This window comes from Phocoena sinus, chromosome 1 (genome assembly GCF_008692025.1).
Source record: "Phocoena sinus isolate mPhoSin1 chromosome 1, mPhoSin1.pri, whole genome shotgun sequence".
NCBI lineage: Eukaryota > Metazoa > Chordata > Mammalia > Artiodactyla > Phocoenidae > Phocoena > Phocoena sinus.
This window is the reverse complement of record NC_045763.1, coordinates 47978599-47997785: the sequence shown is the minus strand read 5'-3', so window position 1 is coordinate 47997785 and position 19187 is coordinate 47978599. Positions and strand designations below refer to the sequence as shown.

The following is a 19187-nucleotide window of genomic DNA, read 5'->3' as shown; positions in this document are numbered from 1 at the left end:
CAAGAGGGGAAGAAACTTGCCTCAGGTCACATGTCAGGAGTCTAAGTCTCTGACACATAGGTTGTTCACATGCTGCTTTGGTGATCACTTACTATTCAGAAGCACTTCCCAGCTGCTTGGAAAACATCTACCCTTCCCACTGTGACCTTTACAGGACTTGGTCAGACCCTAAACTAGGTGTTGGCTGGGGAGGTGGGAGTATGGCGAAGGCTAAGCCCGCTCCTAGCCTGAGGGCTTTGTACAATCAAGTCACAGAGCTTCCTAGAGAATGGCCTTGGGATGGACCACATTCCGATTGGCCTCAAATGACCTACCCCTTCACGTACTTCCTCTCTGACTCCCAGTGAGGGGGGATGAGGCGTTCCACCTCTGAGGCGCTATCTCTTCAGGAATCTCTGCTTTTTTCTTGGCCTGCTAAGTTTTTGTTTTTAAGAGTCAAACAGAGAAACTTTTTTTTTTTTGAATCTGTACAACATTACATTTCACGCTAAAATTTTGAGGGTTTTTTTTCAGCAAACACAACTGAGCACCTCCTCTGACATTGTGCCTTCCTGGGCCCTACTCAGGGGCACTCACCCTGGTCCGGCAGGAATCCGTGTTCGAGTACCACAAGTGCAGCTTGTATTGTTAGTTTAACCGTTGCTCATTCCCAGTAAGAATCGTGAAGTGAGATCTAGGCCAGCCCCTGGTCCTTTCCTGGTTTTCCAGCCTGGCTGCAGCCCCATGTCTCCCTGCAATAACCTCCCTGCTTTCCTGCATTCGTCACCCTGTGTTGAAATTGTGGACGTGTGTCTCCCTTTCAATTGTTTCTCAGGGACAGGGACTCTAGTTAACATATATGTTATTCTCCCTGTGTCACCAAGGCCTCTCAGAGATTCTAGCTCAGAGTAAGTGAAATGCGTGTGTAATCAACACAAAGCTAGTACTCTTGAGAACGTTCTCTTGAAGGCAGAGGGATGGATAAGGCACAGCCCTTACTTCCAAAAAAATCCCAGTCTAGTTGCTCACAGCCAAGCCAAGCACAGGAGCTACAGTACAACGAGGGACTGTCACGGGGACTGGCCAGGGCACTTCGGCAGGCAGGTGAGGCAAGAAGAGGGGCAGGGAGTTGGGGCGATCAGAGTGGACACCACAAAGAAAGTAGCATCTGAGCTGCCGGCCAGCCTCATCCCAGGAACCCTAGTCTAGGGACTGGCTGTTTTGAGGGCTTTATTCATTGCTTTCTTTCATTTTTCTTTTCAGTCAAGGCTAGAAGGGAGAGAAATTGGGGGAGCAGACCGTTAATGAGAGCAGCTGTCACTGAGAGCTTGTTCTCTGAAGCTTGGCCCTTTAATGTGAAGTGACAGTGGGGGATGGGTGTTTGCACGACAGGGTAACCCTTTGCTGACCGTGCCCTCTGAGCTTTGCTCTAGGCAGGAGGTCAGCCCACGGGGGCCTGCTGTGGTGTTTCCTTCTCGGCGCCACTGCCCTAATTAAAGTCTCCCGAATCCCCAGTTAAAAAAATTGAAAGGTTGGGGGGGTCCTTCATAGCCTTCCCCTCTTTTATAGAGCACTCTCTACGCACAATGAGACAAAGTGTCCGGGAGGACCATGGTTTATTTTCGAGAAGGGAAATGATGGGTCTGACTTTTATCCTGTTTGGCTCGGGTGCACTGGAGCACTGGATAGGAATTTGGTCCTGGCGTTTGTCAAGCATCTACTCTATGCTAGCTCTGCTCTGGGTCCTTTACTCATCGGCTCCTTTTAGGGACACGAAGCCATTGTATACCGCGGCCATTTTACAGATGAGGTCACTGAGGCTCAGAGAGATGACTCGAGTCATCTGAGGTCAGAGCTAGTCGACAGCGGCTCCCGGGATGATCACTGACTCCAAAGCTTTGCCCTCTGTGCTTGGCAAGGAGGCATGGTCACCGGAGCTGAAGCGGCCGGAGTCACCCGAGGCATAAGCAGCCTCGGCAGCTGCCTACAGAGCGGAATTTAAGGGTGTCGGGGGCCTTCCCAACCCTTCGGGCTGATCCAGTTGCTGCTTTCAGTTTGAAAGCCTGTTTTACAGTGTCAAGATGGCTTAGAAAAGGGTTACAAACATCTTTCCCTGTCCCGCTTAGCTGTGAACACATGAGGGTAGGGACTCGATATTTATCATTTTTCTCCCAGTGCCTGACTTCCAGCCTGGTCCTCAGGGGCTCATGGTCCTGGCTGGCTCAGCACTCCCGCGCTGAGTGAGCCGTTTCATTTAAGCCACCTGAGAGGCCAGGGCAAGACACTGGAGTCAGCCTAGGAGCTTGAGGATGCTCAGCTTGGGGAAGAGAAGGCAGTGGGTCACTTCCCATCAAAGGAAGTATAAGGATCAAGACCCTGAGTTGAGCCAGAGGCGGGTCTGGGGAACCAAGAGGCCATCTGAGGACACCACGTGCTGGGGGAGGGGACCGTGAGGTGGCTGAAGGGCATCTGCCTCACGGGTTTTGCAGCTTTATCGGGTGCTTTTCCAGAGCGGTACCGGGTAGCTTGCAGCCTAGGCAGGAGCCTGCGGTCTCTGTTCTGCTGTGTCTCGAAACAGAACTTGCCCCCAAGAATCAAGGCTGTCCTGGCACATACCAGGCAAAGCCAAGTTCTCTTCTCGCCCGTGAATGGGGCTGATATGAATGGATCTTAACACAGGGACATTACCTGAGCTTGGTTAGGAGGACCAAGAAAAGGCAGCCCAGTGAGGTACAAGGCCATCGCACAGAGGTCAAGGAACCCAGAAGCCATTTCCCACTCTGCCTGATAACCTCCTGAGCCAAGCTTCGATGGACCCCCGTCAACAGGGAAATCATATTTGCTGACGTGCGTTGAGAGCTCACGTGCCAGCCACTATGTTAAGCACTTTACATAGACCATCTCCAGCCCCCAAAGATCCTATTTTGAACCCTATACCCATCACTGTCCTCACTAAAAAGATGAGAAAACGGGGACTAAGGAGGATGAAGTAACAAGGAGAGGGTAGAGGGTAGAGGGTCGACCCCAGGGCGGTCCAGCAGAGACAGGTCTGAAGACCCCAGACTCTTCTTATAAGGCCTCATCTCCTGCCCCTCTCACGTCCCTTCACCTCCAGGCACATGAAACTTATCAAGATTTTTCGACACCCTGAGCTCTTATCTTAGACAGCTGTCCCCTTTTGATGGAGCACACTGTTCCAGTTTCACCCCGTCTCTGATGAAACCTGTGTTAGTTCCCCATGTTGCTGCTCTGACAAATTACTACAAACTTAGTCACTTAAAATGACACAAATTAATTTTCTTAGAGTTCTTGAGTTCGGAATTCCAAAATGGGTCTCAATGGGCTAAAATCAAGGTGTTGGTAGGGCTGCATTCCTTCCGGAGGCTCTAGGGAGAGTCTGTTTCTTTGACGTTTCCAGCTTCCAGAGGCTGCCGGCATTCTTTGGCTCGTGGCCCCTTCCCCCGTCTTCAAAACCAGCAGCGTAGCATCTTCATCTCTCTTTCATTCTCTCTGACCTCTGCTTACATCTTCACATCTCCTTCTGTGACTCTGACTCTCCTGCCTCCCTCTTACGAGGACCCCTGTGATTACATTGGGCCCACCTGGGTGATCCAGGATACTCTCCCCATCTCGAAATCTTTAACTTAATCACATCTGCAAAGTCCATTTTGCCATGTAAGGTAACATAGTCACAGGTCCTGGGGATTAGGACGTGGGCATCTTTGGGGGGCTGTTGTTTAGTCTAGCATACCTTCTTTTCTGTCTTTTCTGACAACAGATTGCCTAACTGTCTTCTAATGCTCCCATAGTCCTTTGCATGTTTTTCCTGCTATGACATTCAGCCTGGTTCTGTCATAATTGTTCAGATGTCTGTCTCCCCAACTAGACTATGGGTGCCTTAAGAGCAGAACCCATGGCTTAACCCTCTCGTTGTTCATCATCAGTGCCTGGTACAGTGGCTGACACACAATAGCTACTTGATAAGCATTGGCTAAAGAATGAGTGATGAATTAGCCTGTAACCCCAGGCAAGACACTTCCTCTTGAGCCTAGTTTTCTCATCTGAATTGATCTTGGAGGCCCTTAGCTCCATGACCTTCTCCCACAGAGATTCCGAGGCACAGCCAACTTTGGACTTCGTAGTAACTGAGCTGGACCCGCCTTCTCAGTCGGAACTGTCTCCATGCAATGTCCATGTAGGTGACCTCTATTTGGGGATCATGACATGTCTTTAAGTCCCCAGGGAGTACAGTGCACCACTCCAGAATGTTGGCTCAGCCACTGCAGAGCCTTGGGCAACAGGCCATGACAGCCAAGCACTTTTACCCGGGTCTGTTGAGAGTAAGTCCTGTCACAGCAAAAAGACGTGTCTAGACAAAAATCACACGCCAAACAGGAGAGGGTTTGGTCCCCTCCCTCACTGCTTACTAGCTGAACGCTTTCCAGAGGAGGAGGGCAATGGCAGCCAACACAGAAAAAAAACCTACACAGTGTCGTGAACTCAACACAGAGACACGGACACGCAGGGGCAGAAGGGAAGGCACACTGATGTACATCTTCACACACGTGGACGGAGGTGCACAGGACAGAGGCACGGGGACAGACCCAGTCGTACCCAGACACAGACATCCATCCTCTTTCCGTCACCAGCACTCAGAATCACAGATACACAGACAGGCCAAGGCAAACACAGGCATATGCTCACACACACACACACACACACACACACACACACACACACACACACACACACACAGAGCCACCCCTCCCAAGATGTGAACTCTACAGCTGGGCTCACCATTCCCACCCCTGGCGTAACCCAGGGACCTGGACGAAGCGACAGACCTCGGTTCATTTCCTATCTGGTGACAACTTGACTATCTGTCCACCTCCTCCCTGACCCTCCAACAGATGGCAAATTGTGGGGCCCTGGGAGGGGTCAGGGCAGGGCCAGGCCGCCATTGCTGTGGGTGCAGCAGAGGAAGCAGCTGCTCGTGAATTTCATAAACATGCAGCAGAGTCTTTCCTGGTTTTCCTCTTGCAGGGTGTGTGGCTCAGCCAGCAGTCGCTCTTTTGTGTGCTGCTATCTTCCTCCAGGATGTAGGGAAGGGCGAGGATGTTCTTTGTCTCTGCCGCAGTTAGGTGACCCTGGGAGAAAGGACAAGTGAGAATGTGAATGGAAGAAGGGTTCAGTGATGACAGCCCCCCAAGGGGAAAATGGGGCACAGAGAGAGGATGGGACACACCCAAGGACTCATGGTGGCGGAGTAGGAACCAGATCTCGGCTCTCTTGATCCTATCTCAAAGGATTAAACTAGTAAACTCCAAACACGTGTAGTCTATGCCCTGAATTTGTGAGATCTTCTGTAACAGGAGATTCCCATCTATTTCCAGTGGATTCATTCCACTACTGCCTGGGCACAGGGGAATGGATGAAATGACCTCCCGAATCATTTCTTGCCCTGCAAAAGCCTAGCTCTTTGCCCAGAAGCCCTGGGGCTGACCTTGTCATCCTGGGCCTCTACTCTCAGGTGGGCAGGGGTGCCAGGAACCCCTGGGTGTGGGAGAGGGAAGGAAGCAGAGGCGGGGGTAAACTTTGCCCCCCAATAGATAATGACAATTTGCACAGTTCTTCTAAAATCTCCTTTCTCATTCCCCTGCTGAGATGAATGGGGTAGATGGTGAGGCAGACTCAGAAGGGGGAGTTGTATTCCTGCCACTCATTGGGCAAGTCACTTCCTCTCAAGCTGCCTTTTCCCACCCCGCGATGTGGGGATGATACGTATTAACATCACCTGATCTTTGGATGGAGGATTCAGTGAATTAAAGGTGCCTCATGCTTGACACATGCAACGCATTGATCAGATGTGTTTTGCGTGTTAAGTATGGCGCCTTGTTTTAAATATTCACAGCTGAAAAGAATTGGTCTTTAAAGGGCTTTGAGTGCAGTAGTTTCCCAGCCATGATCCGTAATAAGAAATACATTATAACCCAATAGAGGTACCCATACATAACTAAAATATTTCACAAAATAAGACTTAGGCTTACTGTATGTGATACATTCTAACATTTTAACTTTAACCCTTAAGAATGCTGGTAGTAACCGCCCAGTAAATTGATTTTAAACTTACTAATGACTTGTGACATGCAGTTTGAAAAACACTGGGCTACTGGGGACAGGCACGTAAACACACAAGTGCGGTAGAAGGGCACAGCCATTAGGATGGGATCCTGTCCTGGGGACAGTGGGGGCTTGAGAGAGGGGAGAGCTCATTCTTCTTGAGGGTGCTGGAAGACTGGAAGAATTCCTGGAGGAGGAGAATCTCGAGCAATGAATGGATATTTTCTGAGATACAAAAGATAAGGAAGGACATTTCATGCAGAAGGAATAACACAAAGACATGGAGATGGATGGGAACGTGGTATGTCTTCTGACCCTAAAAAGTTCAGAATGTTGGAACTTGTGGAATATTTGGGGGAAGTCAATGATAGTAGATCTCTTTACCCTTTCAGCTTCAAAAGGTGGGACTTCTAGAAGTAGGCCCCTGCCTTCCTCTAACTTCTGTTATTCTTGGGTACCGTGTTCCTGAACTCTAGCTAATACTGGATCTAGCATCTTAGTGACTGCCATCAGCCCTCTGGGTCCTCCTTACCAGAAACCCTCCTTTGTATTAGCCAAGAAGTGCCTTCCTGTGAGACTCCTTACAGGGCTCAGACGCCTATTCTCTTCTGCTGCTCCAAACCCTCCTTCTTTTAACGGGACCAGCTCCCTTCATGACCCTCAGTAGCAGTGATGGTCATGACTGATGGTAACTGAGGGAGGATTTGAAGAGCTCTTTATAGGTAAGAAGCGTTTTCATGTGAATTCTTCCATTTAAGCCTGACAGAAACTGTGAGAAGGTAGATTTTTAAATAATGGTAGCACACAAATGCAGGGCAGACCCATCCTCTGAAATCATAAACCTCTTCATTTTGCATAAATGCAAGTCTAGACGAGAGTGTGACTTGGCCTGGGTCATAGAGCAGTAGCAATTTGGGGACTAGATCCTGCTGCCTGACTCCTCGTATGACACTTTCTACCTCATCAAGTGCCCTTTCAGATATACCAGGAAATTACTCAGTATGGACACTGACAAGTTCCCGTGCCAGAAAATCACTGAAAGGCCTCTACTGAGGTCAAAAACTAATTATTGCAATCAAGTAACTCCCATTTGGTCAAAAGACAGGGCTGCCAAAGATGACTTTTCTTTAGATGGCACTTATTATACGTAGGGCATGAGAGTGAGCTGAGACCCAAGGCAAAGAAAATTATTCCTTAATCAATGAGATTGTTTATTACGGTAGAGCAGGATGCCCCAAGGATATCCCAAGACCAGGGCATCAGGGTGTATGCAACAGGGGCAGCCCATGGTTTCTGTCCTCACAGAGGGGTGGACTAGATTCATTGAGGCTACGCTTGCTGGGCTCTGAGCACAGTTCATTTGCTTGAGTATCTCATTGTCTAAAGGGGAAGCATGACATAGCATTTATAGCATTATGTCTGCACTCGAGCCTGTAGGCCTCATGCGAAGACAGAAGTTCATTAAAAGTTCAGCATGGGTACCAAAGAGAGCAGATTCGAGCAGCTTAAGGATAGGGCTCATGGAGCCCAGTGTATAGATAAGGAAGCTGCTCTCAGAGAGATTACAAGATGTCTAAGACACACAGCCAGTGAGTGGCAAGTCTATGGCTTGAGCCCGTCTGTTCATCTCCATGGACCGTCCACTAATGGCTCTCCTCACTGGAGCCTACATGACAAACACCACTAGTGTTTGTTCAATGCAGATTCTAGGCCACACTTCTAGTAGGTCTGGGTGGGCCCAGGAATCCGCTTTTTCAAGAAGCACCCTGCTGATTCGGAGATAGACGATCTGAAGATTGTACCTTGAGAAACATTGGAATAGACAACTCTGTTCTGATTCTGAGATTCCAAAATTCTTCCACTCTTATGTTTATTTGCTCTGTGTTGGCATCTAAGCTCAACGAGGGCTTATAAAAATTTCAATATATAAGGATGTGGTGCCTGTCTTCAAGGAATTCTCTCAAGGAGTTCTCAGGACTTGAAACACTCAGGGACTCCAGAAATATTTAAAGGACAATTTTGTTGTCATAATCTGCCCTTAACAAAATGACACTCAGGGCTTGCTGACTCAGCAGTCTGCAGCAATGGGAGTGGAAACCTGGCTGCAGACGAGACTTTTTATTTCTGGCCAGTGGTTCTTGGTGAGCTCCAGGCAGGCAGCACCTAGGCCAGGCTGGGCTGTGTGCTCTGGGCATCTCCAGAGCTGGTGAATGCTGGCAACGAGACATTGGAAGCATCTTCCTTTTTGATTGTGCTGACTCATTCCCCAAAATAGCCCCAGAAATTATTGGACTTTGAGAGCATATCCTATCTGCCCTGTGGAAAACTCCCATCTCATGTCTGGCTTGAATCTATACAGGCTTTCACCTATTTGTCCATATTCTCAATCATTTCAATTTTCCCCTCTCTAATTTTCCTTGTTTCTGGTTCCTTCTCTTGTTTCTTTTCTTTCCACCCAAGGGGCAGGGGAAGAGACGTGACTTGATGTGGGTAGGCACTGAACATGCAAGCCAGTGATCATTGCTCTGTTTATTAACAAGCCCCACTTGCTCATTTTGTGACATCATATAATCCTTTGAGTAAACCTCTGAGGTAGGCATTGTATCCCTCATTCAGGTATTTTGCTGAAAATGGCAAAACTTGGATTTAAAGACAAGTCTGTCCCACTACCAAGAGCAAAGCCTGTGCTACATGTGTAGGATGGAGAGTGGGAGGTGGTGACCCAATGGCACAGTAACAAGAGTCGCCATTTAGAAGGAGACTCCTGTACATTTCTCATCTCATTACCGCCAACAGGATTCCTCCAGCCAGGAGTTGCCTTGTTTGTGTGTTTGCTCTTGGTGGAAGGGCTTCATTGTCTTGAGTGCTTGTCTGAATCAGATTACTACACCCTCAGATCACAGAAGAGCTTGCCTTTCTGACTCACGAGAAGGTCAGAACCACTTTCCCAAGCAAATATTTGAGGGAGTCAGAATTTTAGAAGGCAGAGGAAAGCAGAGCTGTCATTTTCCCCCTAGCGTAGTTACCCAAACTTTAAGAGTTTCGCTGGGAACAAGTGAGAGATTTCTAGAGTTGAAAACAAAACTAGAAATAAAAGCATTATGTCCCCCTGCACACATACATGCCGCCTCCATCACCGGCAGTTGTGTCCTCAACGTTTCAAACACCCATCTCTTCTTTGTCTTCACTGCATGGTGATCTTACAGGACTCATCCTCTCCTAGATTCTGCAACAGTGTCCTGACCGGGACCCCTGTCTTCGGGCCCTCTGCTCCCTTTCTGACGCCTTCTCCTTCTTAGGTAATCATGATCTTAATGCAAGTCTTCCCAACGTGCTGCTTCCCTGTTTCAGCCTTGACAGTGGCTCCTCGGGCTGTGCCAGACCCCTTCTCAGTATCTGGCTCCCCCTCCAGCCTCCCTGACCGCTCAGCCCTCCCTATACTGAGCTTCCTGCGGCTCCTGAACGAGCTGGGCTCCCTCACTCCTGTGCCTTTGCACGCGCTACTCCCTTTGCCTAGAATAACATTCCTGGCATTCACCACCTGGCTTACTCCTACTTATCCTTCAAAGCTAAGCTCAAATGTACCTCCTTTGGGGGAAGCCTTCTAAGGCCCTCTCCCCTCCACTTCAGCCTGGGTTAGATGCCACATTCTCTGTGTTGCTTTAACACCCCGGCTTCCCTCTGTCATAATCCTCAGAACACTATTGTAACTGCTCTATTTACCCGGATCTCTCCCTCATTGCCCTGTGAGCTCTTGGAGGGCAAAGAACTCTCTCTCTTCTGTATATTTATCATCTCAGGGCTTTGGCACGGAGCAGATGTTCAATAAGTGTTTACAGATTGCACTTTTCAAAAAAGCAATTTGTAAAGGTAGAGGAGAAGAGAAATGGAATTGAAAGCATATGCTCAGGATAGGAGAACTTAAAATTCTCCCTGGTGCTTCACGCCTAGATTTCGTGTTTGCCAAGACTGTCGTCTGATCGGCTCTTTCACACCACAGAGGAGGTCTGTGCAGTGGGGCTGTGGGCTGGGAGTGGGTTTGTCCTCAGACCTGGGGTAGCCACCTAATTCGTATAGACCCTTCCCAGCCTGGGCCTCTGGGTTTTCTTTCCAGGTGGAAATCATCTTCTGCAGGAAATAGAACTGGCCTTTCCTAGTTCTTTCTGTATTCTGCTGTTCAAGCATGAAGACGGAGCCCTGTTTGAGTCTTGACGGGATCGTGTTTCATGATCCCCCAAAAAGTGTTTGCGTAACCTCAGGCCATGCTGAAGGCAAAATACAGCTTAAGGGGGGATCCTGCTGGACCCGACTCCACTTTTTATCTTGCCGCTGGGGTGTGTGCATGTGGCGTGGGAGGGTGTGGTCCCCCTGACATCCGTAGGCGTTCTCCGTTGCCGATAAGATCCAAGGCCAGAGCGTTTGTTTCCAGTGGAAAGAAATGGAGGAATTCAACAGCAAACATTTTATAAGCTCCTGGTGTGTGCAAGGCTCAATGCAAAGGGCTGTGGGTGATGTGGGATGATTAGGGCTGGGCTGCATCCTCAGGAAGCCTCTCATTAGGAAGAAAGACTGATGGGCAAAGTTTTGGAGACACGAGAGGACGTGGCTTACTCTAGGCCCAGACACGACCTTGGTACCCACACAAGGAACGCCTTTATTGAACTATGTGCCAGATGCAGGTTTAGTTCTTATCAAGTACATTCTTGCCTTTAACCTTCATTTCATTCCTATCTTGCAGTTCGGAAACGGAAACTCTTAACATGTAGTGGATATGAGCTCAGGAAATTAAATTGGGAAGTCAGCCAGTAGATGGAGGTGGTATCGGGATCTTGAAGGGAGGGATGTTTGTGTGAGGGTGTCCCCTGCCATCTTTGCCCTCAGCACATGGCACACAGGCTGGGAGAAAGATCTCTAAGAAATGAGATCCGTAAGAACCCTTATTTGGTGGTGCTCGCTGCTAGGCTGGAGAAAGTGGAGTTCAGAGCCAGCGATGGAGAGATTGACCGAAATCTCTTCCTCGGGGACAAAGTGAAGGAGGAAGGGGAAGGTAATTTCCAGGTAGAGATGAGGACATGGGCTCTCCACCTGTCAGAGAAGAGTTGAAAAGTTTAATCATCTCCTATAACTTTAATCATGTTTGTTCAGATTTCCTTATACTGGGGCCACCTGAAACCCCCCTTCCCCACCTGTTTGTAAAGGGTTCCCGTGCAGGGGAGCCTAGGGCCTCCTGGCAGGGTTGGGTACAAACCTTTTCTCTCCTGGTTCTCAAGCTGGCCCTGGCTACGAGACAAACCTTTCTGTGCCACGGTTCCCACTGTTCACACCTCCTTAGAAAAGAAAGAGACAAAAGGCTTAATTTTTTCCTTTGCAAAATGGTACATTTAATAGCACTCAGGCTGCAAATGTCTTAAAATGTTCCATTTCTTGGCTAACATTTCACTTTCTTGCTGTAGGATAGAAATCGCCTAGCCTTCTTTCTGTATATATATATATATATATTTTTTAATCAAAAACTAGTAATGAAATGTTTAAGTAATATATATATAATGGGTACAAAAATTCAAAACATACAATACAAAGGATTTTATGGTGGCCAGTAAATAAGCCTCTGCTTCCCATTTGCCTTCTAGTCACCCCATTCTCCTGGGGTGACCAGCATCGCCTGTGTCTTGCTGTGATTTTGATTGCACTTTGCTGATGGCTGTATCTACAGAGAGAACACTGTGGAAATTGGTTCAGCAAAGGATCCAAGTCACTTCTGTGGCCAGGCCCTGGCTGCAGAGCCTTGGTATTGGTGCAGTCTTATTAAGAACTTCATTTTCTTGCCTATAATGTGCCCTGAATGAAGTCACAGGGCCGTCATTATTAGTGAGCACGTGACCATCTGCAGGACAGACTCTTCCATCCAGAGAGCCGTTAGCCATAGGACCTTTGAAGTGTTTTAGCCACTAAAACACTAGTGGCTAAACTCAGCCATATGTTTCCTATTAAATTACATGACTGACAGCTGCCTCTTATGGCTACTTAGTACAAACGCCTGTTGCTTAATGGCTCAAATGGATATCTGTGTATTTATTTTGCCACCTAATACGAAGCATAAATTTTTCTTACTCTGGTAACTTAGCAAGTTCTTGAATCTTTCATCATAAGCTAATTGAGACCGGAACTCTGCCCGAGCCATCCTTATACCCTTGTGGGTGAGCGTTCAAGTAAACGTTTCTCAGCGATTCTAAGAACGACTCCGTGAGGGCACTTGCTCAGGAGGAGGAAGGAGGTTGGGAATAAGCGATAGGAGAATTTTTGTTGACCTTTCCACCGGGTTAGTTGCTGACTCCTTCAGTCAGGAGACCCTGGCTTCTCGACCCTCATCAAATTGTTGACATCACTGGGCTTTCAGGAAAAGGTGATAGCGACTGCTTCCTTGCTCCAGCGCCTGCCGATAGGAATTCATACTGGCTGATCTCTTTTGGTTACACCCTAGATTCCTTTGTGAGGAAAGGGAAAGTATCACGGACTAGTGACGGTGACTAATTATGACTTGCTTCCTTTGTGTGAGAACTTATCTTTCACTGCTACTCATTTACCTTGAGAAATAAGGAAGTGGGGCTCGCACATAGGGGGCACTGGACTGAGAGCCCACGGAAGTGCGGGCTGCCCCTGCCATGGCTGTGCAACGTCGGGCGTGTCAGTGCCTTTCTCTGGGCCTCAGTTTTCCTCTCTGTACAAGAAGAATTGGACTCTGTGGTCTCCTTGGTCCTTCCGTATTCAAAGATCTACAGTTTGGGGGCGCCTTTCTCTAAAGTCTATGCTCCTATGGTCTTGCCTTTGCCTCTCCCCAAGGCTCAGATGTCAGTGACTGATTGGGATCTCTGATTTTGTGCTTCTAGGTTTTCTTCGTGTCTGACCTCTTCAAGACCAAGACGACACTCTCCCTGCCTCCTCCTGCTATCAGGAAGGACATCCTTTCACCTGTGGACATTATCGACAGGAACAATCACCACAACATGGTGTAGGTACTACCCACCTCCTGAGCTGTTTTTGGAAAATGACTGCTGACAGCAAGTTTTTGCTGCTCTCCTATCTCATCAGACAGTAGAATGTAGGGAAAAACTTTTTGCCCGACTGATTTTTAAAAAGGAAAAAAAAAAGTCTTACCTTGTGGCCTTCCAAAATAGGTAGTGTTCACCTATATGGAAACAACAGCAAAGTAACAGCAAGTGCGGGGATGCTGGATGTGCAGTTGGTTTAAGTGTTCATGTTCTAGTGAACACAGGCTTGTTCTGGAACAAACACTAAGATGATTTGAGTAGAGCCTGCCGGTCACCTGTGTGACCTGAGGAATCCCAGGCCTGTTGGAAAAGCTCAAATTCACCTTGTAGCACACGATGCCAGAAATAGCAGTGAATCAAGAAAATAGCCATCGGGGGCTCCCCTGTTGTGTCTCTCTGTCCACACCACTCGATTCTCCACTGTGACTTTGGTTCAGGAATCTTGTTTGTTTGTTTTTGTTTTTAACTATAAGAAGAGAGCACGTTTGCTCAGTTAAGCGATCAGATCCTGAATCCAAATTTCCAGTTGTGAAGCCTTATCACTCACTTCCTCAGCCCGTAGGCCAGCAACCACAGTCCCTCACTTTAGTGATTAGGTGACTCTTTGTGGATGAGTGAATTTCACAAATAGCACAATTTCAGAAGCGCTCAAGGGCACAGGCCCTCCCCGTGTCTTCTCTTGATGCACCAGCCTGTGATGTCAATTACAGGATGCTGATGTTGTGTACGTCAATCACCAGGGCACTGCCACGCTCAAGTAGTGATGGTTAGCTTCGGTCACTGCTTTCTTCCTGGAAACCCTTGCTGGGTGCCCACCGGGATTGCCTGGGAGTGCCCGGAGACGAGCAAAGATGTGGTCTGCCATCAGCTGATGGAAAGCAGCCTTCCATGCAAGAGATGAAGGAGTGGAGGGGGCAGAATGAAAAGTGAAGCAACCCTTTGGCTACTCAAAGTCTGAATGAGCCAGAATAGCAGACAGTCTCACATCCCAGAGGCTGCCCTTCCAGATAAAGTGGGGGTCTCTGGGGGAGCCGCTCTTGCTAAGCTGTGTAAAGCACTATTGTCTTGGGGTTGATCTCTAGGGCAGTTCTTGGTAGGTTCTGCTGGGCAGAACACGTGGGTTAAATCTCCGTAGAGTTTCCTCATCCTCTCTCCGTAAGTGCCCTTCCAAGCAAGGTCCCACTCGAGGCAGCAGACAGGGACCGCTTCTACTGAACCTTTGAGGAAAGGAGGAAGGAAGAAATGCTTTCAGATCTCAGATGCAAACCTTTCAAAGGGCTAAATGTAACCACATGGGTCAACCACATGTACATCCTTACAACAGAAGCCGTCCTTTCATTTCAACTTATAGCAAGCTATGATTTTTATATATAAATGTTATATAAATAATGTATAAAACATTAAAAGTTAACTATGTAAAATATTATTTCTGAAACAATTTTAGCTATATCCACTATGACTATAAACTGTGTCTCGACCTGTGTTATTTACATTAGCTGCTTTCAAAAGCATGGAGTTCATTTTTTTTTAATATCAACTAAAATATTGTAGTTCTGTGCTAGACATTGTTTTTACAATGAAAGAAATAACTGCAACTAGAGAAAACTGTATAAAAACATTAAATTGTCAGTATTTTTGTAAGGTTCCATTTTGTAAAGAGAATAATATTCAAAGACTTTTGTAGAATACAAAGTGAAAACTTGTATCTGCGAAACTATACTTGTATTAAAGGTGCTTTTTAAATAAAAGCTCATAACAACTAAGGAGGGAGTTGGAAGCTCGGAATGATTGAGGGGGTTGGTCTTGGGTGGGTGGGAGGAGGGGGACTTGAAGGCTGTGCTCCTCGAGGGGCCTCGCCTCGCCTTAGGGCATCACTGTGGGATTCTCTCAATGGAAAATATGGTGGCCATGGTACTGTCGATAGGGATGCCCCAAGCTCTTTCATCTCTGAGAGCCTGTTTGCAGAGTGAACAGAGAGAGCTCCGGTCCTGCTCTCCTCTCAGGGTCTTCTAAAGAGCTTCTGTAATCAAAAGGGGGGTTTCCTCGGGGCAGGGGGAGCTGTGGGTCCCCAAAAGCAGACAAGGAGCAGGCTGTAGATAAGGTGTGCTTCGAGAGGTAACAAAGGGAGTCCTTCACCCAGCCGGCGACATCAAAGGAAGGAGGCTGCACCGCTAAGAATGGTATTTGCCCCCTGCTTTCCTTCCCTGTGTCTCCCCAGCCTGGAAGAAGAGGGGAAGCTGGACGTTCACTCACATTGTTTAAGCACCTGCGTGCCAGGCGCTGTGGCCTATTTGTCACTTTTGATCCTTCCAGCAGTTCTTATTTTGAGAAATAAGGACTGCTAAGGAATGCAAAGATGATGTTTAAGGTCGTAGAGGAGTAAACTGCGTGCCAGAGCTTGGATTCATTTCCTATTTTGCTGCTGTCGCAAATTACCACCAACTTGTGGCTTAAAACAGCACAAATGTACTATCTTCTCGTTCTGGAGTCTTTAGGGGCTCCATTTCCTGGAGGTTACAGTCAGCTGATTAGCAACCTTAATTCCATCTGCTACCTTAATTCCTTAATTCCCCTTTTGCCATGTCACATAACATATTCACAGGTTCCAGGGATTAGGACATGGGCATTTTTGAGGAGACCATTATTCTGCCTACCTGTGGCCGCCAAAGATTCACATCCAGCCCACATGCAAAGTACATTCGCCCTATCCCAACATTCACCAAAGTCTCAACACATTATAGCATCAATTCAAAATCTCAAATCTCATTATCAAACTACATCATCTAAATAAGGTAAGGATGAGGTTCTGGGTTTAATCCATCCTGAGGCACAATTCCTCTCCATCTATGAATCCGTGAAACTTAAGAAATAAGTTATCTGCTCCCAAAATTCAGGCATAGAATAACAGTTGTAGACATTCCTAGTCAAAAGAGAAAATGGAAGGAAAGAGGGAATCATTGGTCTCAAGCAATTTTAAAATGCAGCCAGGCAAACTCCCATTTGATTTCAGGGCCTGGGAATAAACCCATGTGGCTTGTGGCTTCTTTTCTGCCACCAAGGTCAGCCTGCTCTTCGCTGCTACACAAGCCTCACTCAGGTCCCTGTCCTAACTCAGCATTTTCCTGTAAGTGGAGTTGTAACTTTGGACCCCACGATGCAGCGAGGGAGATTCTTAAGGCCAGAGTCCAAAGTTTTTCCTTCAAATCTAGGGGAACAAAGTTCCAGATAGACAAAATAACTTCCTGGCAGGAGGAGGGGGATACACAGCAAGTTAGTGGGGGAGCCGGGGAGACCAAATCAGGTCATTCCATACTGCTTGTCTCCCTGTCTTCCCATTATACCTTTCCAATAACACTTGGTGAATTAAACTAGTCTCAAGGAGGGAGAACGCCATTTCATGGGCGCTTAAGGAAAGATGGGGCTGTGCCATAGTATGGCGCAGCTCTGGGATTCAGATATAAATTATTTCAGTTATTTGTTGATTAATACTAATTAAGTAATCTGTACCGGGCACTTGTAAACACATGAGATAGGACAGTGGATAAAAGGGACGGGGTCTCAGCTTCAAGGGAATTATGGGCTAGAGAAGAATGCAAAAAAAACAACTAATCACACAAATAGGTAATTAAGAAGTAAGAAGAGCGTCATGAAGAAAGAATACAGGAAGCTATGAGAGACGTCATTTGGAGGACTCGGTCCTATCTGATGGTGGTTTTTCTGCGATCTACCAAGGGTCAAAGCCTGTGTGTACCACTTATCTACACCAATGACATGAATGAAAAGAGCTCTGCCAGATGTAGGTCTAGGAGAAGAGACAAGTAATTACGGTAGTGTGATAAGGGGAGGAGGGGAGGTGTTGCAGGGTCATAAGTAGAATGAGTCAGACTTTGACGTCCTCCATGTGGACCCTCTCCCTATCTCTGGTAAGCATCCCTTCTAGGACATTCAACCCTGAAAAAACATTCCAGCTTCTGCATGAACCAACCCTTCCAATGACGATAATTGTGCCTTCAACAGCCCTTTGCAGTTTTCTAAAAACTTGAGTGCACATATCACATTTGGATTCTCCTCACCTCCTTAGGAGAAAAGATGAGGCATGAATGGCCCCAGTTGTCAGAGATGAATATAGGCTTAGGGAGGCTTTGGTAGTTTTCTTTTGATACCCAAACAGTTTGTAAATAATAATGAATAAGAAAAAGAGAGACAACATATTTTTTAAACTTTCTAAGAGAGGATATACACGTGGTAGATAAACACAGAAGTGTGCTCAGCTTTATTAGTCATGGGGGAATGCAAATTAAAATCACAGTGAGATAGTACAAACGTTGACAGTACAAATGTTGGTGAAGAGGTGAAACAATTGAACTTTCATTCACTGCAAGTGGGGATATAAATTGGTACAGCCATTTTGGAAACTTTGGCAGTATCTACTAAAGCCAATAATATGCATACCCCATCCCCCAGAAATTCCACTCCTAAATATACACCCAACAGAGGGATGTATGTGTTCTCACCAAAACTGGAAACAACTCAAATCCCCATCAACAATTGAGTTAAAAAGTGAAAATTAAAAAGATCATTAAAAAGTGTAATTAAATATTCACATGAGGAATACCATTTAGCAATGAAAATGAACACACCCCTGCAATGCACAATATGACTGAATTTCACAGAAAGAATATTGAGTGAATGGAACCAGGCACAAACAATACATACTGTGTGAGTTCATTTTTATGAAGTTCAAAACAGGCAAACTCACAGCAAAAGAAAAATTAACAAAATGAAAAGACAACCCACTGAATGGGAAAAAAAATATCTGCAAACCTTATATCTGATAAGGAGTTAATATCCCCAAATGTAAAGAACTCATACAACTCAATAGCAAAAAACAAATAACCCAATGTAAAAATGGACAATGGACCTGAATAGACATTTTTCCAAAGAAGTATATGAATGGCCAACAGGTACATGAAAAGATGTTCTACATCACTAATCATTAGGGAAGTGCAAATCAAGACCACAATGAGATATCACCTCATGCCTGTTAGAATGACTAACATCAAAAAGACAAGATATAACAATTGCCGGTGCAGCTGTGAAGTAAAGGGAACCCTTGTGCGCGGCTGGCGGCATGGTAAACTGGGACAGCCACTGTGGAAAAACAGTATGGAGGTTCCTCAAAAAAATAAAAGTAGAACTATTATATGATCCAGCCATTCCACCTCTGGGTATATATCTGAAAGGAATGAAAATCCTGTGTTGAGATATCTGCACCCCATGTTTATAGTAGCATTATTTACAATAGCCAAGACATGGAAATAGCCTAAGTGTCCATCAACAGATGAATGGATAAAGAAGTTGTGGAGGGGCTTCCCTGGTGGCACAGTAGTTGAGAGTCCGCCTGCCGATGCAGGGAAAATGGGTTCGTGCCCCGGTCCAGGAGGATCCCACATGCCGTGGAGCGGCTGGGCCCGTGAGCCATGGCCGCTGGGCCTGCGCGTCCGGAGCCTGTGCTCCGCAACGGGAGAGGCCGCAGCAGTGAGAGGCCCGTGTACCGCAAAAAATAAAATAAATTAAAAAGAAGTTGTGGAATATAGATACAATGGAATATTATTCCGCCATAAAAAAGAAGAAATTCTGACATTTGCAACAACATGGATGGAACTGAAGGGCATTATGCTAAATGAAATGTCAGACAGAAAAAGACAAATACTGTTTGATCTCGCTTATATGTGAAATGTAAAAATAACGAAAAGAAAAAGAAAAACCAAACTTATAGAAAAAGTCATCAGATTTGTGGTTACCAGAGGCAGGGGTTGTGGAGAGGTGGAACTGGATGAAGGTGGTCAAAAGGTACAGACTTCCAGTTACAAGATAAGAACTAGGGGTGTAATGTACAACATGATGATGTAGTTAGCACTGCTGTATGGCATATAGGAAAGTGGTTAAGAGAATAAATCCTGAGTTCTCATCACAAGGAGCAAATATTTTTCTTAATATATACTTTTTGTATTATAAGAGATGATGAATACTAACTAA

At 46.5% G+C, this 19187-nt stretch overlaps 1 protein-coding gene across 1 annotated transcript in view; it reads left to right on the top strand.

Annotated features, from left to right (window-relative positions):
* Window positions 1–14912, top strand: part of PLPP3 (phospholipid phosphatase 3) — an 82750-nt gene extending 67838 nt beyond the window's left edge. The window contains exon 6 of the mRNA XM_032609588.1: window positions 12987–14912. Within this exon, the coding sequence (XP_032465479.1) occupies window positions 12987–13112 (126 nt within the window). The 3' untranslated portion in view covers window positions 13113–14912. The remainder of the gene's footprint in view (window positions 1–12986) is intronic.
* Window positions 14913–19187: the final 4275 nt, after the last annotated feature.